The sequence below is a fragment of the Parasteatoda tepidariorum genome, chromosome 4 (assembly GCF_982258835.1).
Source record: "Parasteatoda tepidariorum strain Cologne lab strain chromosome 4, Ptep-v5.0, whole genome shotgun sequence".
Classification (NCBI taxonomy): Eukaryota; Metazoa; Arthropoda; class Arachnida; order Araneae; family Theridiidae; genus Parasteatoda; species Parasteatoda tepidariorum.
This window is the reverse complement of record NC_141758.1, coordinates 120,826,774-120,850,004: the sequence shown is the minus strand read 5'-3', so window position 1 is coordinate 120,850,004 and position 23,231 is coordinate 120,826,774. Positions and strand designations below refer to the sequence as shown.

General features: G+C 29.8%; 1 protein-coding gene and 1 long non-coding RNA gene across 7 annotated transcripts in view; one reads left to right on the top strand and one right to left on the bottom strand.

Moving 5' to 3' along the window:
• The window catches only part of LOC147812665 (inversin-A-like), a 77,967-nt gene that overhangs the window by 5,098 nt on the left and 49,638 nt on the right, over window positions 1-23,231 (bottom strand). For 2 of the 6 annotated variants that reach the window (XM_087162015.1, XM_087162014.1), the window contains 3 exons: window positions 16,317-16,372; window positions 2,849-2,926; window positions 926-995 (listed from right to left, as the gene is read on the bottom strand). In XM_087162015.1, coding sequence (XP_087018141.1) covers window positions 926-995; window positions 2,849-2,926; window positions 16,317-16,372 — 204 coding nt within the window. Of the gene's footprint in view, window positions 1-924; window positions 996-2,848; window positions 2,927-16,316; window positions 16,373-19,468; window positions 21,308-23,231 lie in introns of those variants that run through there. The other 4 variants (XM_087162023.1, XM_087162016.1, XM_087162012.1 and 1 more) reach the window with 2 other exon arrangements.
• Window positions 9,194-10,239, top strand: LOC147812666 (uncharacterized). The gene is made up of 2 exons (XR_015433363.1): window positions 9,194-9,529; window positions 9,601-10,239. It is a non-coding gene; the product is annotated as an uncharacterized LOC147812666 (long non-coding RNA).

Sequence of the window (23,231 nt, the reverse complement as noted above, 5' to 3'; positions counted from 1 at the left end):
TTTTAACTCATTTTGTCAAAATAGAAAAAAATTACCACCAACTTGCATCGGAACAAACTTGAGACATAAATGGATTCAGCCCACAGACAGAATTTAAAAACAGCAGCAAATATCTTAGCCCCTTCTTGCACGTCCAGCACAATCTTTGCTTTTCTTAAATTGCACAGTCCCATAGTCCCCATAGAAATCAAAGGTTTCTATATTTGTTTAGCAACCATGGGAGAATTTTATGTGGCATTCTAGTTTAACAGGGATATAATGAAGCAAATTTTGATGCAAGCTAAGTGGATGACATTTTAACTGTTTGGAGATATATTTCCATCTAAAAAATGTGAGCATAATGGATGAAATAATTTAAATTAAGAAAATTAGTAAATAATTTAAATTAGTGAAATTAAAAAATATCTAAGAAAAAATTTTCAGCTCTTCTTTAAACTTCCCTGATTTATCCAGGTTTTTATCCAAATTTCCTTGATTTTTTCCAGTATAAAAAAATTCCCTGATAATTCCAGGCTTTCCAGGTGGGTGGCTACCCTGAACACTATAGATAACACTAAGTTCTTACGGTCTCAGTTATCAATATATCAATGTAGTTAGTTACATTTCTTCTTATCAAATTATTTATACATTTCTTCCTTCAAATTATTTATAACAGCAGATGCAAAAAATTCTTTTTCTTCTATTTATGATAAGATCCTCTATTTATGATAGTATACACTTTGAAAACCACAGAATTATACCAATGCATAGTATTGCATTTAATAAAAATGGTGATTTTGAAAATTCTTGAATCTAACAGAATAAAAGTATAAAAGATATTAAATTATATTGACACAAATGAACACTACTATGTAATACTTTATTAAGCGTTATAAGTAACCAAAAAAAATTATATAATATAAGTAACCAAAAAAAATTAAAATACCTATATTTCACTAGCCCTTTGTTTTTTTTTCTCATAAAATTCTTCTATGTATTCTTCGGGGATAACAATCCTAGAAAAAATTTGTCTATATTAACAACACCACAACTGATTTTTTTAAAGAAAATAATAGCAAGAATAAATTAGTACAGCTAAAAATGCCTTATCCTTATTAGTATAGATAAAAAAAAGAAAATTAAAGCTTAAAATTTTATAAAAGGCTTTTCATTCTTTCTAATTGAAAATATTTTAACGTTATTTGAAAAAATTAAAAAATTGAAATTTTCACTGAGTAGGGAGACCAAAGTTTTTCTTTTAAAAATTTATGTAAGATCCATTTTAAATCTTAAAATTAAAGTTTATTTTCTGATTTGAACAGGAAATCTGACTTAAAAAGTACATTTTTATTTATTATTTTGACAATACTCATAATTAGGAATAATATAACAACAGAACAAAGTTTAAAGTTAATGAATACATTTTTAAAATAGTTTATGCATTTTGATTGAAAATAAAAAAAACTAAAACATTTTTTGAATAAAAAAAAATTAAAATTCCAAATGAAATTTAACGTTGTTGTAGTTGTAGTTCATTTACGTCGCACTAGAGCTGCACAATGGGCTATCGGCGACGGTGTGGGAAACATCCCTGAGGGTGATCCGAAGACATGCCATCACAATTTTGATCCTCTGCAGAGCGGATGACACCCCTGCTTCGGTAGCCCAACGACCTGCACGCGAAGTTGAGCATTTTACGGTAAAACAGCAACGAGGTCCAATACCGCACCTCGTCGGTCCCTATGCAGACTGATCCAAGTGGTCACCCACCCCCACACTGACCATAGCCAGTGATGCTTGACTTCGGTGATCTGCTGGGTCTTAACAATCAGTCCACTGTGGGACTGAAATTTGATGTACATTTGCTTTAATTTATATACTTTAAAGAAATAAATAAAAAACAATCATTTTTCTGATTGATTAAAAAATTGGAATGAGTCGCATCAAAACTGGGAATTAACGGCTACAAGACATACATTCTTACCACCATTTAATGTAAATAAGAATACATAGAAGTTGCTTAAAACTTAAACTCTCAAATAAAAAATTTATCTTAAAAAAAAAAAAATATCGATACTTGACGAAAGAGTAATCTAAAAAAGAAAAACATAGATGATTTGCAAATATTGGTTTCTTTCTTTATAACACTTTGTCAAGATAATATTTATTAGATAATTAAATTATAATTTGAATAAAATATGCACAGTGAAATTTTGTTTTTAAAAAAAGTTTTTCCCCCTAAGTGGCTAAATTCATTTCAGTGAAAATAGGTAGCTGTGGCGTCGCTGCGGTAGCGATTACTATTGGTGAAGCGAACTGAAGTGGTGCAGATCTTCAGAGTATAAAAGTGACGACATGGATGCGATAATTGCTTTTTCTTCCACGTAATTTCTTCAAACTGCTAGCTGTATCGACGAGAGCACGCTGGGCGTGTGAGATGTTTGTTTAATATAATAAATGTTTTCTTTAGTTGTTTATTAGTCTCAAGTCTTATTTCCGGAACACAGGATTGTTCCAGAGCGTTCACCAGATGAACCTACAGTAGCCATGTAACTTAATTTATGAAAGTACATTAAAATATTAATACCTTTAACACAAGTTTTCTTTACAAATTTGCAACCAAGCAGTTTTTTATTGAATAATAAAGTAATATCCAGAAAAATGAAGAACATGTTACGCAAGGAAATAACTAAGTCTAATCTTAAACTAAAAACACATCGGGATGTATAAAAAGATGGATATAATAGCTTCAACTTTTGCAAAGCTTAAAAACAATTAAAAAAATTGTTTCAAATTAAAAACCTGGTTTATTTATTTTTGATTTAAAAAAGTTGAATTTAAATTAAAAACTAATAAAGAGAACACTTACTTGTCAAATTCATTTTCACACCAGTCAGGCTCTCTAAGTTTTTGTTCATGCCACTGATAAAAAACCATATCTAAATCACTGCCAAGAAAAAGATAAGAGAATAGAACAAACTCATTTCATTTATCATTACTTTGAAGAAATATTTTAGATCAAAGAACAAATATTTCCAAATGCTGCAAAAAGACTAAAAAATCTTATAGTATGAAATAAAAACAATATTTTTTTTAAAAATTAAATACAATAATTTTTTAAAGACTACAAGTTGCACTACTCCGGTACAAAGTTTTCTTTTTAATAGAATTGATGGTAATGTAAAAAAGTATTTACATACCTAACATATATTTCTATCTAAATGAAAATTTTTTCAAAATTAAAATTTTATTAAAAAATAATTTTTTTTTTTTAAACCTAGGAAATGCAGGGCAATGTAATTTTTAATTCTTGATGCCCATGCGCATAAAATATTCAGGAGTTGTTAGATGGTATAGGGCAAAATTAGAAAACTATGGCAACAGCCAGTTGTAGCATTTTTAACAGTAGAAACTTTTTAAAAAATAGAAAATTTGAATGGTTAAAAATTGTCAATAAATAATAATATCAGGCATTTCTTTTAAAGCATCTCTCAAAATATGGTAAATATTACAATTGTAAAATGAAGAAAATTTCCTAAGTGTTATGAATATTCATATTAATTCCATATTTACGTAAAAAAAACAAAGCCAATAAAAAAGTGCACATTTCACATTTTTAACAAAAGGTGGCGACTGGCAAACAAGTTTTTAATCACTATTTGTAACAGTCAGCCACCCTGTGGCAATCGTTAATTTTAATGTAAGCCCTAACTCATAACCAAAGATTAAATGTTATTGGCTTAATAGCTGTTAAATTTTGATTAATAAAAAATTTTGAATGAGAGATGACATCGATTGAGAACATAGTGAATATTTTATCTTGCATTATAACCACGTTGAACACCGGATCCAATTTTGGGTTTACAATTACCAATGTTCAACTTCGTAGCCTTGTAACTTTGATCCCAATTCAGAAGAAAAGGGATCTCCTGGATCAAATATTGGGAGAAAATTGCGTGGGGGACTTTTTTTGATGTAATTAACCTGAATTTGAATTACATAAAGAGAAAAACCACAAAATTTCCCACGGTTAGCCTGACAGCAAAGGGACTATAACTCATGATCCATCTATCACTGAGGATATATTACATCAGCACTGTGGTCGGTGTGAGCCGGGTGCAGAATTTGCATTGACCAGCCATTACTGGGATTCAAACCCGGTTCACCCCTGAGCCACTGCGGCTATCTCGAGGGGCACACTTTAGATATTCTAAACAATAAGCACTGAAAATATTTTAAAATACAATGTCAAACACCAAAGGCTACATTAAACATTTCTCTATGAAATACAATGATCTTTGTATCATCGTTATATCATAAGATATTCAAGGTGAATACTTTTTGTGCTCCGTACTTGAGCTTTACTTTATTTCAGAGTATTAATTTTGCCTTTTCTTTAACTTTAAGTTGCCTACATTCTCTCAAGAAATAAATTGTTTCTACATTTTTTATCAACGTAAAGCAGGAAAAAATATGTATGGATTTGATTGGAATAATGATGCTTAGAAGCTCAAAATGAGAGTGATCAGTAAAACAAAACATAATAGAGGAATATTTAATGCAAAATTTGGTTAAACATTTTTAGTCATTTACATTTTTGCAGTAAATAAAAATAATTTAACATGTTCCTCTATTCTCGAAAGGAATAAATGTACATAATTCAGCTACTGTGAATATAGCTAAATCCTACAAGGGATTGGCAAGTGAAGAGAACAAATTCTTTTTAATTACTTATTACGCTATTTTCATAGCAGTCGTATAACAATAACACTGAATTAACAATTATACCCAAAAGTATATATCAATATTAACTTTCGACAAAGTGTCTTTCAGTAGAAAAGGGCTAAATTTTATTGATAAGAACAATCAAACAATTCAAATTTAAAAGTCAGACTAGAAAAGTTATGTAATTCAACTTTGTAGTGCCAATTAAAAGATTTTTTTAAGAATTTTAAATCCTTAGTTTATTTAATTTTAAAATATTGATATTGCTTATTCTTATATTAGGCTCTAGATATGATAACATATTATAACATCAGTATAAATATTAGTATAAAAAAGCAGAAAGAATTTGTTGAGTAACGTAAACAAGTGTTTAATTGCCTTTAAACCACAGAGAGAAAAAATGCTAAATGAAAAGAATAAAATTTTATTTTAATCAAACATGAAATGACACTTTAAAATTTTTTAAACTCATTACTTCCTTAGAAATACATAAATTAAGAGACAAAACATTATGAGAAAAAAGTTTAAGAATAAATGTAGAAACAAAAGGAAATTAATGCTACCTTATAAATAGTTAGCCTGTCAACATAATTTAGAAGCTTCAAACGACATAGTTGCTTCTGTTTCGGATTAAGTCTGGAAATTAATAAGAGATATTTATTTTGCTACAAACTGATTATGTGTGGACCCTGTTGTAAAAAGTAATAATAGTTTAGAGATAAAGCAGATTTATATTTTTCTAAGATATACATTTATTGCAACATACTTCTGCAAGGAAAACCCAATTGTTTAGAAATTGCAGAACATAACTTGAGCAAAATGGATTAATCACTTTTTAACCTATGAGGTCATCATATAATCAATTTATGTTATTTTATAGTAATTCTTAAAAATGTGCACAAAGAATGTTTTAGTATGATTACTTCCACACCTTCTGAATAATATAACTTAACATATTTTTTTTAATATTGTTTTCGTTAAAATAGTTACAAAATTGTATGGATTTCAAAAATATGCGGACATTCATATTCAATGCCAAGATCAAAGAAAAGCCATGATCTCCAATGAATCTGTAGCTGAAAAATTTAGTGTTAAGGGATTCTGAGATTTGTACAGCATTGAGTAAAAGAATGGTACAATAAAGATAGTATTAACTCAACACATTTATCTTTAGCACAACTTCATATTTTATTTTATAACTAAGCACTGAGCAGTCAACCCAGTTTCAGGTTTACAACCATCAATGCTTAACTACGTTTTCTTGTAAATTTTGAACCCAACCCAGAAGACAAGACAACTCTTGGATCAAACATTGGGACTAACCAACCCTTGTAACGGTGCTCACAATTTTTGCACAGAACTTCCTTTATAACCTAAAATAGAGAAACTGTGTTTCAGAAGATATCATTTTAAATATTTGTAAAACATTTTCTTGAGAGTGTACAGACAGATATATTTAGTTCATAAAATTGAGAAAAAAAAGTAATTAAAAACAAATTCCTCAAAAAAGACGATACTTTACAAGGTCTAACAAGCAAATATACTATATTAGGGATTAAAAGAAAGATAGTAAGCATACAAGTACAAAGTAATAGCAATCATATGTGTTCTCCTTTAAGGCAAGATAAAATAACTAATGCATATTTTTTCGAAACATATTTTACAATTTTGTTAAAAAAATATAATTGATATGCTTCAAAACTAAATAAATAACAATAAAAACCAAATTGAAGAGAATTTAATTGTTTCAAAGAAAAATTGACTTAATATAGCTTAATTAGTAGATTGTATCACTACAAGGTTTTAAAATTAAAAATTTAAAACATAAAATGATAATTAGTTACCCAAAAAACTTTTTTACTTTCATATTTCTTAATTCCTTCGTTAGAGCTATCTAAGCTAAAAAAAGAAATTAAATCAAATTTCTTTAGCTATAATTTTTTTTCTCCAAATACAATATTAAAGTGTTAAATAGCAGCATTTAAATCTTTTAATTGCAATTTTGAAAGTTAAGGAACAAAGTCAACTACTAAGAGAAGAACCTGAAAAGAATATATAATACACTTTATTCATAAGCTACAAAAAATCCAAGTTGTCTAATAAAATATAAATTAAAAAGTTACCAACATTTCATAACCATAAATACCTATTTTAAAAACATATAAATGTAAATTTTGAATATTTTAACTGGATTTAGGAATCTTGCATAAAATTCCCAAGTCTTAAAAAGTTAAAGCTTTCCAGAAAGAGCAATGCCTCTTTATAATGATAATTAACTCCAGAAATATTTTCTCTGAGAATTTGAAGATATAGTAACTGTTAGGATATTTTAAAAGATTTTGAGCATAATGAAACTTTAAAAAAAAAATTATGTTATTTACGCCCATACAAATTTTATACCAACTATAATGCACAGAAGATGTAGTCGCTTTTGAAATGAGCTTTGGTTCTTTTTAAATTGAGGCACTATGAAATAGTATCTATTTTAGTAGTAGAAAAAATAAAACTAAAAAATTTTTTCCAAGAAAAAAAAAAAAATATTTTGCAAAAATTTAATGAATATTTTCAAGCAAGGAAGCATTGACTGTAATATTATCAAAACAAAAATAATCAAATTCATAATACAAAACGACAATTAACCTTCAACCATACGCATAAGTACTGTGAAATTAGGATATTTTTATTAAGGGGGACAGCCTTTGGAATTGTGGCGCCAGGCATGGTGCGTAGGCTCCAAAAGAATCAACGGGATGACAAACACACGATCGGCAACCTTGGAACTTCCCCAGTATTTCAGAAGCTTCGTACTTTACCCAGTCTCTATCCTACACAGTCTTACTTAATTTTATGTTTCTGCTTTAGCTTGTTATGTTTCAGTTGTTAATAAATGTTTAGTTCATTTATTGTCATAGTTGTCTTCAACTTAATATGAGAGGGTTCCTCCCCCTCAGATTTATGATTTTGCCTTCCTGAAGAAGAAAAAAAAAGGGGGGGGGGAACAAAGTAACTATCAAAATAAAGTTTCACCTTTAAAAGCATGCTTCAGAGATTTTTTTCAACTGCCTTTGCTGTAAGGTAAAAATAATTAAAAAAATGAAAGCAGATGTAAAATTTTTGTGCATTGCTCTCCACCTTCTATTATTCACAGAGAATAAATTGAACATCAGACTTCTGATGCCAAAGACACCATATAATCATCCATTGTGTCACGATTCTGAAACATGTATATATATATATATACATATACAGTGGAGCATCGTTTATACGACGCCGAAGGGACCACCGAAAAACGTCGTATAAACGATAACGTCGTATAATCGATTTTTACTTCTAAAACTGAAACTAACTCTGTTTTCAGTTAATTTTAATGTTTAACGTGTTGATTTACATAAATTTCTAAATTAGACAAAGCAAAACAAACAAATAACCAAAGGAGAAAAATTGCAGTGAGCCATTTGAATGTATGTTACCTTTAATTATATTTTCTTGCTATTATTCTCTACAATGCTTTGAATAGCGAGTTGAAGTTACTGCTTTCTATGATGCAATTTTAAATTTCTAATCACGGCCAAATCTGATGGCTGAAGCGCACTTGTGCAATTTACAGGAAAAAAGAGAGCTCTTACATTTTCCAAAATAATTAGTATCGATGGGTGCGCTGGACATTGGTCGATGAATAGCAAAATTTTTCGTTTTTTCCTCTTCATAACATTGTCTAGTTTTTTCAGTCATCTAGTAAAAATTACGGTCGTCATCCAAGCATTCTTGTTAGCACCCTTTTCTGTATCATTCATGTTGGCAAATTCCGCCCTTTTTTAAAATACACAAGAAAAAATTAAATAAACGTGAACAAAATCTAAAAATCGACGTATAACCGATTCTATGCGCCGTATAAACGATATATTTCTACATTAAAATGAATAGGAATGATTTGAGACCACACTAAAACGTCGTATAAATGTAAGCATCGTATAAGTGATCGTCGTATAAACGATGCTCCACTGTATTTCAATATAATTCTTAGATATTTTACATTACTCCATTTGGATCAAAAATTACTAAACATAAAATTAACTACAAGATTTCATTTTTCACAAGAATAAAGCTTAAAAATTCTAAAATATACTCCAGATCAAGAATAGACAGGAGTTCAAGATTTGCTCTGTTATAAATCAACTTATAACATTGACATACAAAGAGAAATTAATAGTTATAATTTCAGAGAAAAGGAAGCAGACGAGTTGTACAATGCTTAGTCTTACAACATTTGTCGGCAAGAATTCTTCGACCCATGTTCAGAATGATCCTTTCCGCCCTGAAACAAATCTTCGTGTTTCGACTTTTGTGAAGTCCATAATAAAGTAGTCTTATAATCAAAGTAGTTTTAAGATTTCGCTTTTGCAATGTATGCAACACTTTACTGGTGTTTGTTTCACTTATTTTTTGCATGCTTGTGAGCTCAATTACATAACTACGGCTTAAAGTAAGTTTAGTAAAATTCGAACTTGCTTATACTTAACAGTTTTTTAGCTTTATGCTGCAAAATTATGAGCTTATGGCTTTTTAACACATTGCAGAGATTTTAACTGTAGTACTATGTAAGCTATACATTAATGTTATATTTTTTCCCCACCACAACCAGTGGGGATGCAGACCCATCATAATCAATTCTCTGCTGGAAGTTTGAAAGTTGGTTAGCTAGAAACTTTTTCAAACTAAAAACTTTTTTTCCATTTATATATTTCTCTAGCAATGGGACGTCCTAATATTTTAAGATATCAATTCTGTTGTAAAATAGGCGCTGTTCGCACAATCCGCTTTTATTGTATGTTTTGTAAACTAATTATATTGTAAAGCACTTTGTTTTTGTTGCTAAACCCTTTTATTTACTTTTAGTTGATGGAAACTATTGATGACCGGTGGATCTGATAAATCAATGAAATTATGGGGACATTAGATTCCTTGGCAATCGTCGATCTTGAAGACTTATATGGGGCATGGATATAATGTCGTAGATGCTTAATCTTCAACAAATAGCTCACATATAGCATCCGGTGGAATGGACAAAAAGCATTTTTTATTGGGACGTTAGAACAGCTCAAATAATAAGAAAGTTTCGATGTCATGCAGGTGTGTTCTTTTTTGGGTGGGGGAGAGAGAAATTTTCTTAATGTTGATTTCATATGTAATTATTGGAGATCTTAATTGTTTTAATGAATGGCTTTTTTTTCGCATTACATTAGGTAATATTTCTTTATCGCTACCTGTTCGGGACACCTACTGTCGCTAAAAAGTTTTTGAGGGTAATTTTGGATGATCCGCTATTTACCCAAATATTTATACTACATCTCTGCTTTTAAGCATCATAAGAAACTGTTACAAGTTAAGTTTCATTTATTCGTTTGACAAATGTATAAGAAAAATTACATTGCCTCTGTAAAAATTTGTAAAACTTAATCTGATAATACAAATAAAGGTTATGTTAATTTTGTATTGTATACAAATAAGGCTAAAATATTGTTAAAAGACCAAAAATTATGTCACTTATACACAAATTTAAAAAAGTTAATAAAAAGTCACGGTGGCTCAGAGAGTGGAGTGCTTATCTCACAATTAGGTAACCCAGTTGTAAACTTCAGCAGTGGCTGGAATTCTGCGCACAGCTCATTCAAACCTGTAGATGTAAATTACCTGGGTTTTTCTAACTCAAGGTAAATACCCAAAATTTATAAATAAATGGGTATTTATCAATTTTATTGCAAATTCAATGATTATCTGTTTCTTTAAAGATTTTTACAAAATTATGTAAAGCATATTTAAGATTTACTTACATTTTCAAAAGTTAATTCATTATTTACGAAGAAAAATTCATTCAATTTAACATGTTAATTAGTAAAATTGTGCTGTTTTTAGTTTTCTTTATTTGAAAGCAGTTATGGTTTAATACTCATAAAATTCACATTTCTAATCTTAATTCTCAGAATTTGTGATTTTAAAAGTAAAATCTAAAGGAAAGTTTTGCCACTAATATGTTTTTGAAGTGCGAAAACAGTAAATAATAAACAGTAAAATTTAGTAAAAGCATGAATCACCTTATGGCAAACAATTTTTGAATAATCCTGATGTGTATTAATTGTCCTTAAATATATATATTGCCTATAACTAGTGTGAAAGGACCATCATATTTGCCCATTATAACCAACTTCTTGTAAGGAAATTAATAAGGGTTTATACATAAATTATAAATATAGTTGTGACTTTATTTTTTTGTTTCAGCATAGCACAAAAGAAGTCAGTCAATTTATTTTTTAAAAAAAAGTTCATACGTTTGCCTTTGTTGGATTTTTATTCAACCTCTCAATTATCTAGAGATCAGAGGAGAAAATACATATCAATCCCAAAAATATTACTTGCTAAAATCAGGATTTACTTGTTAAAAGCAACAGTTATGCTCTTCTTAACATTCTACCAGACAAGTGTTTCCCATTTTTTTGTTAAATCTGGGCTCTCGTTAAACTAGTTTGTCTACACAATTTATACAACAATGGATCTATTTACAGTACAGATTATCATGACAAACCACTCTGAACAAACCTATTTGCTATGGGCCAGGATAGCCTGGTTGGTAGGGCACTGGGCCCATGTTCAAGAAGTCGTGGGTTCGGTCCTGGCCGAAGACTCCCTGCGTAGTAAATGGTGACTGATGCACAATAAATCTGTCGGGTTACAAAGCCTTCTATGTTCCATAACAAATTAATAGCCCTAGGGGTACTAATCAGGGAGTTCTCTTGTCTTCTGGATTGGGTTCAAAATTACAAGGCTACGGAGTTGAACATTAGTAGTCGTAAACCCGAAAATTGGGTTGGCTGTTAACAACGGTTATAAAATTAAAAATAAATTGTTTGCTAAATGCTATCTGATTTCAATATAGTTAGTTGCAAAACTTAGAGGTCCGAAGAAATGTTTTAAATTTCGATTTCACGTAAAATATCCTTTACCCCTTCCCCAGAATTTTAGTTCAGTTGCTGGAGATTGGCTAATTTTTTTTACAGGTATTACTTTTTTTACAAGGATTTTTTGGGGGGTATTACTACTCTAGATATGAAGGTACACCCTGTCGCTACTTAAATAGAACAGTGTGGAGTCTGAAGCCCGTCATGATAAAATAACTAGTTTCTGACAAAGAACTCTTTTTCTTGATTACATTAGCCACCATAAAAAGAGAGATTTTTCGGTTCGATTTCACAGATAGGAAAATGAAGCCAGAAATTGAGAATCTCTACAAAATGCAGCCGAGTTACACATGCGAATGCAAGAATAATTCCTACTGAATAGAGCTCACTATGCGCACATGGAGACCCGCAAGCATTTCATCAAACATGTAAAATCATAGGCACTTTCTTGTGCTACGGAATGATGGTACGCCGAAATGCATGGCAGTTGAATGAATTGTGAAAACCTTGAATAGAACAATGCGAAAATCACGCTTTTGCATAAAATCTCATTTTCAAAAAAGGAAAATTAAGCACTTTTTAGAAAGACCCAATAAAAAAGCACCTCTAAGGGCTTTTAAAAAACGAAAATAGCGCTTTTTAAAAATGCTACGCACCCTGATAACCTAATGAATCAACCACACAAAAAAATTTTTTAATAAAGCAAACCCATGCCCATAGGTAATTTTAGGTAGAAACAGTCATCACAAAGCAACAGATTTGGCCAAATATATGAAAAAATATTCCATTTCCTTAATTTAACTATCCATATTTTATGAAAATAAAACTACATTTCCTACAAATAAATTTTTTTTTACTAGCTTGCAATTTCTTGGAAGAAAATTAGAAGGACAGTAATTACAGTCAATAAAGTCACCCACAGATTTCTTTAAAGGTGAAATTAAGATTATTGACTCTAAACGAAATGGTAGTGCAATTAAACTTTACTGCCCTGTACAGAAGATCTAACTAAAGTCCTCTATAGTCTTTTTAGCACTTTTTTACACTTGGGACAATAATTGCAGAAATGTTGGAACACATACAAAATGATGTGTAGAACAAAATTTACTAAGAATATGTATGCATTTATTTCTGTGCACATTTTTCTCTGTAATACTTAAAGTTGTAAAAGTTGACGAATTGAGGAAATAGTCCATTTTTATATATATATAGAAATTTTCATGCTAAACAAGAGTTGGTGAAGGAAAATATTTGAAAATATTTAAGTAAGTTTTTAGTTTAGTCATTTAAATGTTCCTTCCTTCCTTCCTCAGTGGCACGACAGCCCCGGGTGGGCCCTGGCCTTCTCAATCAACTTCCTCCAGGCCTGTCTCTGCCTGGCAGTTGTCTTCCAGTTTGAGACTTTTAAGACTGAAAAGTCTCTTTCCACGCAGTCGGCCCATCTCAGCTTTGGTCGACCTCTGGGCCTTGATCCGATGGGCTGAGCCGAAAAGATTATGTTTGTCGGACGCTCTCTGTTCATCCGAATGATGTGACCAGCCCATTTAATTCTTTGAATTTTTACGTACTTGACAACTTCAGGCTCTCTAAGGGCCCGATAGAGTTGTGAGTTTGAACGTCTGTACCAAGTACCATCAACTTGTTTGCCCCCAAAAATGGATCTTAGGATCCGACGTTCGAAGATTCCCAAGGAATTCTCATCTTTCTGTGTTGTTGTCCAAGTTTCTGAGGCATATGTTAGGATAGGTCTGATCAAGCATTTATAAATTAACAGTTTAGTATCTCTTTTTAGTAGGTTTGAGTTTAAATATTTTTTTAATCCATAGAAACATTTACTTGCACTATTGATTCTTCTTTGTATTTCGGGTGCGATATTGCCATTAACGTTGACTTCAGAACCAAGATAAACAAAACTGTTTACTTTTTCAAACTTGTATTCACCAATTTGCAAGTGAGTTGTAGAGTCAGTTATTTTGGTGCATTGCATGTACTTGGTTTTCTCCTGGTTAATAGTGAGATGCATTTTTTCTGCCTCTTTTTCCATGGATAGAAAGGCTTGCTTTAAGTCAGATTGTGTTCGAGCTATGATGTCAATGTCATCGGCAAAAGCGAAAATTTGGACAGACTTATGAAAGATATGTCCTCTGGTATTGATTCCTGAATCTCTGATAATTTTTTCTAATGCCAAATTGAAGAGTAGGCATGCCAAAGCATCTCCTTGCCTTACACCATTTTTTACCTCCATTGGTTCCGAGAAGTCATTTTGGATTTTAACTTTCTGCATGGTCTTACACAGTGTAAGTGTGGTGAGTCGTACAAGCTTGTCCGGGATATTGAATTCTCGCATAGCTTCAATGAGTCGCTTCCGGTTTACACTGTCGTAAGCAGTTTTGAAATCCACAAATAGGTGGTGGGTACCAATTCCAAATTCCCTGGTCTTTTCCAGAATCTGTCTTATGCAAAATATTTGGTCAGTTGTAGACCTGCCCCTCCTAAAGCCGCACTGGTATTCACCAATGATGTTTTCTACATAGGGGCTAAGTCTGTTAAATAGAATTTTTGAAAAGACTTTATATGCAGTGCAGAGCATGCTGATACCCCGGTAGTTTGAACATTCAAGAATGTCTCCTTTTTTGTGTATAAGACAAACAGTGCTGTGTTTCCATTCTTCCGGGAGTATCTCTTTTTCCCATACTGATGTTAGAATATTATGTATGGCCTTTAACCCATCTGGTCCTGAGTTTTTTAAGAATTCTGGTGATATCAAATCTGGGCCAGGAGCCTTGTTGTTCTTAAGTTTTTGAACTGCTTCTTCAACCTCAATCATTGAAAGAGGTGCTATACACTCTTGGTTAACGTTTGGTGAACAGGACTCTGTCTGAACGCACTCTACATTAAGTAGGTTGTCGAAGTGTTCATTCCACCTATTGAGAATGTCTGTTTTATCGCTTAAAATATCTCCATCTTTATTTCTGCAAAGGTTAGTTCTAGGTTTGAACTCTTGACGACCAAAGTTAATGCCACGAAAGAAAGCTCTGCTCTCATTAGACCCTCGGAGATGTTCGACATCCTTAAAGAGGTCTTCGTGAAAAAACTTTTTCTTCAACTTATGAACTTTCTTTTCTTCTCTTCTTGCAGTTTTGTATTTCTCTACTGATGCTCTTGAGTGTTTTTTACTGAGCATCATATTATATGCATCGTTTTTTCTTTGGGTCGCGTTGCGACATTCTGTATCAAACCAATCCTTTTTCTCAGCTCTTTTTATTTTGCTTATTACATTATCACATGTGTCCAATAGGGCTTCTTTGAAAGAAGTCCACTTTCCATCTATGCAATCAATATTTTCGATTGCTTTTTCATCAAGCTTCATAGTTAGTTGTGACTGAAAGTCATCCCTGACTCTAGGGGTCTTTAATTGTTCGCAGTCAAATTTCTCAAGACGTTTCCCATGACATTTACGTGCATTAGATAGTTTGGCCTTGATCCTGCTCATTACCATGTAATGGTCTGAGTCAAAGTTGGCCCCACGATAGGTTCTAATATCTTGTATGTCCGTCATATGTCTGGAGTCTATCAATATATGGTCGATCTGGTTGGAGGTATCTCCATCTGGTGATCTCCAGGTCGTTTGGTGAATTCTCTTGTGTTGGAAAAAGGTGCTGGATATGACCATGCTATGTTCTGCAGCGAAGTGAATGAGCCTCTGTCCATTGTCATTTGTTGTTTCGTGCAGGCTGTATTTTCCAATAGTGGGCCTGTGCTCAGCTTCCTTTCCAATTTTAGCATTTAAGTCACCCAAAATAATTTTGATGTCGTTTTGTGGACAGGAGTTATATAGAGAATGCAGGTTCTCATAGAAAAGTTCTTTCTCGTCTTCATCCTTGTCTTCAGTAGGTGCGTGGGCATTTATAAGACTGTAATTAAAGAATTTTCCTCTTAGCCTAATTTTACATAACCTTGGAGACTTTGGCACGAAATCCACGACAAGATGACGAATGTGTTTGCCCACAACAAAACCCGTTCCAAAAAAATGCCTCTTCTTATCACAGCTATAGAAGATTGTGTGATTTCTCTTCTCGATTATTCCATCGTTAAGCCACCTCATCTCTTGCAGAGCCATTACATCAGCTCTGTAATTATCCAGCTGCTCCGTTAAGAGTTGCAGCCCTTTGCTTTTATACAAAGAGCGAATGTTCCAAGTTCCGATTCTCAGTTCCATGTAAGATTTGCCAGGTCGTCTTCTAAATATCGGTCCGGATTCATTGACTTGAGACTTCGCAACAAGATTTTTTTACAGGGTAGAGTTGTTAGCCCTACGCCCAACCCCCAACCTGGAGGACCAGGGTGTTCCTCTTTGTCTGGTGTCTCCCCTCCGACCTGTCCGGCTTGGGTGACCCTGCCAGTAGCTAAGCTACCGCCGGCATAGCTCTCGGGATCGACAACACACACAAACCACACCACCACGATAAGGTGGGAACACCGACGGGCGGATTTAAATGTTCATAAAATTATATAATGATAAAATACTAAAAATTAGTAGGCTTTAACAAATTCCAGATAAAATGTTTTTCTTTCCATTTATTGCCATAAAAAGATAAATATGAAATTATATTTAAAAAACGAAATGGAATTTGTCAGTTTTAACAAATATATACTTACTTTGCATGAAGGTTATGATAGATTTGTTTTATAAAGTGATGATTTCGATACCATTGCTGAAAATTAAATATTTTGAAATAGAATTAATAAATGAAGATGTAACTTGAAGACAGATATTGCAAGAAACAGACACTTTTAACATATTTTGCAAATTTAAGTATAGGGCTTAGTAGCAAAATAGTAAAATTAGTAACAAATATGCAGAAAAATTATTATTATAGTACAGGAGTATATTGTAAATGCGCACAATCTTAGTGGATAGAGCATTCGCTTTCCAAAGAGGTGACCGGTTTGAATCCAGCAGAGGCTGGTTGATATGAATTCTGCTCCTGGACCACAGTGCTGATGTAAAATATCCTCAGTAGTAGAAGATGAATCATGGTTATTTCGTTTAATGGTTATTTTAGACTTCACAGTTATTTAAGTTTTAATTTATGCAATCAATAATTAAACTTAGACGCATCGAAACATTTGCTCATTAACAAAGGAATATTAACTTCAGAAGTTAATTTAGATAATATTTCATTCAGTAAGAATTTGCAAATATTTTAAGCACTTAGGAAACCAGAGTAGCTAGAATTAAGCACTCCCAAAGGCAGGGATCAAATTGAAACGCATCTTTGTTCGTTTAATAATTTAATTTTTGCAATAATCAATATTTTCTATCCAAAACCTTCTTTGCCAAGATTCAATTATAAAGAGAAATATACTGATATAAAAAGGTCTTTCCTTAATTTTTCATAATATAATCAAAGCAAAACAATTTTGAAATTTTCTTAAAAAAATATTAAAAAAAGAGAGAGAAAAAACTTTTTAAAGCATATTTATTGATTGCAGAGTTGAGAGTTAAATATTATATATTCATTTTAACAGTTTCTAAGATGTTTTGAACGTAATTTGCAATAATAAATATAAATCATTCAAAAAGGAGAATAGGATATACTTTATGTTACATTGACTGAAGCAATAAAATATAGATTAACTACTAATAAAGTAAGCAATAAACATACTATGGTTTCATACTTTTGCTTCGAATATAAGTTATGTTAAACTAAAGGTTCACAGATTCAATAATGTATGATAGCTCTTAATAAACATCTAAAAATGTCCAAATTAGTTATAAATTTTAAAAAAAAGAGTACATTTTTTATAAATTCTTGCAGCATTCAGGGATAGTTATATATATATATATATATATGATAAAAAGAAAAGAGAGAAAAACGAAGAAAATTAATAAGCTTAATATATATATATATATATATATATATATATACTCTTCCAGCATGCATGCTCAGCAATTTTACATGAGTGACCATGTGTCGTATTTCTTACAACAGCTGTTATTTTACCATTATTGGCACTAAAAATGACAAAAATACATGAATATTGATAATAAATTTGTCAAGAAATAAAAAAATTAAGCTTATTGTTGCAAAATACATTCTTAACCTTACAAATACATTCTACATTCAAATGAAAGTAAATTATTTTTAAATGCCTATATTAGTTAGGTAGAAAAGCAATGTTCTATTTTATTATAGATAAATTAAAATCTGTTAATTGATAACTATATTTTAAAATTCAAGACAGTTGAATATTAAACAAAGAAAATCTTGATAGGTAAATATGTGAATTTAACATTACTTACATCCACAAAGAATTTTACTACGTTGAAAGTCAAGAAAAATAAATAACTAGTTTTAAACTAACAATAATTTTAATATTTTTATTTATTCAATCTATCAATTTATTATTACTATCAATCTATTATTAGTATCGATCTCAAATCCAAAATGTTTCCTTCTCTTCTTTTGATTCGTCAGACAATTCTCAAAGAATGCAGGTTAAATCAGCTAATGCATGTATTTTTTAGCAATCAAAACCGATATAAAAATTATAGATTTTAATTTATACAAATTAAAATAATACACACTAATTATTAACACAAAATGACAAAAAGTTTGAGAAGGAAATATTTTTCGAATTTTCACTGATGACCTGCGTGCAGTAAATTTTACAATCAAGGAATCAAGTAACACAAAACTTTGATTGAAAATAAAAATTATTATGCGACTTCCTGTTTTTAAATTCCATGATGTGGGCAAGGGTTGAAAGTCAGAACAGAAAAAACCATCGAACATCACAGCTGTGATCTGCTAAAAAAATTCATCAAAAACCGAATTTGTCTTAAAATTGGGCAGATGCGCATGCTGGAAGGATATATATATACACACATATACATACATACATAAATCTAGCGTATATAAAATGTGTCGCAAAATTCAGAATTTAAAAATTAATTAACTAAAAATTATTAGCGCAATAATGCTTTATGGGGCTAAAAGTACAAAATCTAAAATTTTATAAAAATAATTGCAAGTTTTTTTTTCTAACTTTTAACAAAATAATATCAATAATTTTAGGAAAATACATATTGGTAAAAATTTTCAATGCTAGTAATATAAAGTTTTAATTTAATAAGATTAAATTACAATCACAAATATAAAACTGTTAATATAAATATTAAAAACTTAGATGCCAAAACTGTACATGGAAACCTCAGTTTAGTTGATACAATGTATAACTGAACAAAAATTAATTTATGAATGATTCCCTCCCCCCAACCAATAAGCTACAATAAAAAAAAATTTGCAGCTTCTGGCAATAATCTATCTCTGGATTTAAAGTTAATTAGAATTAGTTTTTTTTATAAATTTTGAAAAGTGCATGATAGAAAGTTTTTAAAAGCAAGGTGATTTTGCAACATCCTAAGTAGAAAAACAACAAAAAATTTGAAATTTTTATAGTTGGAAATTGTTATTTGTTAACTGGATTTCCCAATTTTTTTCTCATTTTAAGGATTTGCCTGCTTTGAAAAGGCAAACAAAAACACAAACAAAAACAAAATAGTCTAATTTTAAGAAAATCCTTAAAACCAAATAGTAAATTAAAATCAAAGGGAATAAAACAAGAAAATAAATTATTTTACCAATCATTTTTCTTAATCATTGTGTTTACATCTGTCTCATAATCACACAGCAACTTTACAATTTCCCAATGATTAGCCAATACTGCCCAATGCAGAAGTAATTTACCCTTGAAAAAATAAAAACAATACAATACAATAAAAACAATAAAAAACAAATCATACAATAATAAAAATAATAATAATGAAATTTTATATTGATGAACAATTTCAAAGAAACATGCAAAACATGAAATAATTCATGAATCAATTCATAAATAGGGTGTAAAATGCAAAAAAATAACTGCTATTTTATTGCTGTACAATAATAGAAGTTCAAAAATGCTAAGTGCAAAACACATTTAGGTTATTGAAAAAATACAAGAACTTTTAGTGAGGAAATAGTGCACACGTGAAGTATATATGCGTATAATTAATATTATAAATGTTTTAAGAAAAAATATCGATGTGCAGTATTTATTATTTTTTTTAAACTGTGGGAATACAAACCTTGATACATGATTTTAAAATTGCCTAAATATGAATCTGAATGTAAGATGTCTTAACCACACAGATATGAATTGCGATGTATAATTTTAAATTGTGCAAATACGAATTGCAAAGTGTGGTTTAAGATTTACTTAAATGCAATTTTAAACCACATTTTCATACGTAAGAAAAATTGCCACAAATAAATCCCTTTTTTAAAAATTCGAAAAAGCGGAACTTTATTATAAAAAAAAAAAAATTCAGATATTCTTTATTAAATTAAAATACAAGCGGAATTCCACCAAAAAGCAGGAAAGAAACTCTCATCCCTGAAAGTTCTACATAATGCAAACCTTCAAACATTAGTCTTTGTATTATGTAGAATTGTCAGTAATATCGATAATTTTGCATATCATTAAACTTAACTACTAAATAGCGCGATATAAATCTTGATATTCAATTCAATTAATTTTAAAATGCAAATATTTTGTAACACAAAAATACGCATTTAAGCATTAATTCATAGTAAAAGATTAAAATTATCAGAAGAATTAGAAATAAAATCCAACAAAATTTATCAATTTAAATATGCTTTAATTAAGTTAATGTGGTTCATCGAGAATTGCATTTTATAGAATTAAATAGTATAAATCTTCCACTGTATTATTAATAGATCAACAATTCAGTAAATATAGCATTTGAAACAAGTTCTAGTTGGTAAAAAAAATTTTAATAAAAAGGATTAAATTATATAAAAACAGAACTAATAATATGAATAAGCAAGTCTTAGATAGCAAAGCTGACCATTGAAGCCCCAGTTTAATTTATAAAGAAAAACTCAAACAAAAATACTAATTAGTAAATGAATACAGTAAAAACTTGAGTATCTGAAAGGCACAGATTTTCAGCAAAATTCCAAATATTCAAGAATCAAAAACCTTGTTTTTCGGTATAACCTTATTTTTTTGAAAAAGAACCCAGACTTAAAAAAATTTAAGTCATCATGAAATCCACATTTAAAAATAAAGTTAAATGAACTATAATTGTTAGAGACTATAATAATGGTAAATGAAAATTATGAAGATAAATAAATATTACGAATTACAAAGATTTTGCAAAACAGATAAAGTAAGTTTAAAGTGTCAAAGTAGAAAATAAATAATCTGCAGGAATCATAACTAAAGTAGATTAAATAAGTGAGTAAAAGTACTACGGATGAATTAATTTTTATACCAAAAGAATTTACTAACTTCCTTTTAATGAGATTGTCGAAAAGTTCTAATTTTTTTAAGATTTTATTTATTGAACTTTAGAAAATTTTGATTACAAGAGCAGTTAGTTAAATTCCAGATAGTCGGTGTTTTTCATAAAATTCTTTTGAAAATGTAGTTATACTAGTAAAAACACAATGTAAGAAAGTAACAAAAGTATTGGTACCTTATTATCAACAATGTTAGGATCTAAATTCGATTCAAGAAGCACTGATACACAATTCAAATAACCATTTCTCATACAAGCATAATGTAGAGGTATACCTCTATGAGAGAAAAAAAAGAATTAAAAACCGAGTGACTAAAATCAGAGGACAGAAAAATACATCATTCCAAAGAAGTAGTGGTTGTTTCCGTATGTAGAAAATAATATGTAAAATACATGCACAGAAATGTGCAGGGTTGATTGTGAGCCCAACTCAAAATTCCTGCAAATTTCTTGAGTAAAATCATTCCTGACGGATTTCAAAAAATTAATGTCTTTATAAATTTAAATCATTGATATTTTCAAAACATTAAATTCTAAATAAATTATATACAGCATAATTTAAATGAATAATTATGTATAAGTTTACTTTTATCTCTAATCACATTTATTATTCTACCAGAAAAAAATATTTACAAATGAAAGATGCCAAGTATAAATTCTAGTTCTAATATTTTTAGATAAAATATACGAGAATTTTATACATAAATGTGATAGATGATTTCTTGAAACTTCTGGACCTAGGATTTCTGGAAACTTCCAGAGCGTGGTTAGGGAAAAATCCGGAAAACCAGATTTTTTCCGTGTCCTCTGCATGTGATCCAATTATTATCTATTCTAAAGCAATAAAATAAAAATAATTAAAATACAGGACACGTTTTTTGGTTAAAAAAACAAGTAAATTCATCATTGCTGGATATAATTAATTCAGAGTCATTTCTTTAGTGCTTAAATAGTCGATCCTTTTTGCTTTATCATGCATATGATTATCATATATATGTATGATGTTCAGTATTTTTTTTAAAATCCTAATTGGGTCACATGGGTTTCATCTTCATTTTACGGAAACAAGCATATGTATTTACATTACTTTCATGGATGTTTTTTAAAAATTTATTTTAAAATTATGATTATCGAAAATTATGATTGAATTTATTTTAAAATTTGATACATAGTTAGATGTAAATATATAGACTCATTTCTGTAAAATGAGGAAAATGAAATGGGTGAAGATATGTGACTCAATTAGGATAAAAAAAATTCTGAAATAAGATGATGAAAACATTTAACTATGTATTTCAATCAAAAGGGATAGACTAAAACGAAAACTGAACAAGTAAAAAAAAGAGTTATTATGAAACTAATATATTTTATATCAATGACTGTAACAGTAAGAAAAAAAATCATGAAACCAATTTGAAAAAAATTGAGTTACTTAAGATTAAGATGATAAAAATTTAAGTCCTGTCTTAATAATAATTATTTATTAGTTTAAATAAAATAAATAAATAAAATTAAAAAATCATATTCTGGCATGATTTAGCATTGGAGCACTACTATTTTGAAATTTAAAAAAAATCCACAAAGTTAATGTAAATACATAGAAATTCATTTTCATTAAATGACGAAAATGAAATTGATGGACAGACATGTGACCTGTTTAGGATTTTAAAAAAAAAACAAAAAAAACACTTGAACAACATAATGCGGCAAAAAACAGGCAAATACCATAAAAACTACTAAAAAAAGCTATACTAAACACAAATACTGTGATCGGTATTCAGGACATATGATTTTACTTGTTTATATTACTGAAAAAGTTTTTGTTAAAAGTTTTTTTTTTATTTCATTGCTTTACACGTTACTATACATTACTAGACAATTTGACAGACCAAATTAAGCTAATTTAGAAAAAAATAAGCTCACATTTTGCTCTTTTTCATCAGTTAAACAATGTAAAAAGATAAGGTCTCAAATTACAATTGAAAAATTTTAGTTGTACAAAATTTAGACAAACAAAAAACTAATAGAACTATTCTAAAGAAAACGGAAATATCAACCAAATCAATAAAGCTATCAATAAAACCTATTAAAAAGGATGCATTCAAAACAGTTACAGCTATTATACAGATTCAGATCTATAGTCAGAAATATACAAATCTAACCTAATAACAAGGATAGATTTCACAACTAATTAAAAGAAA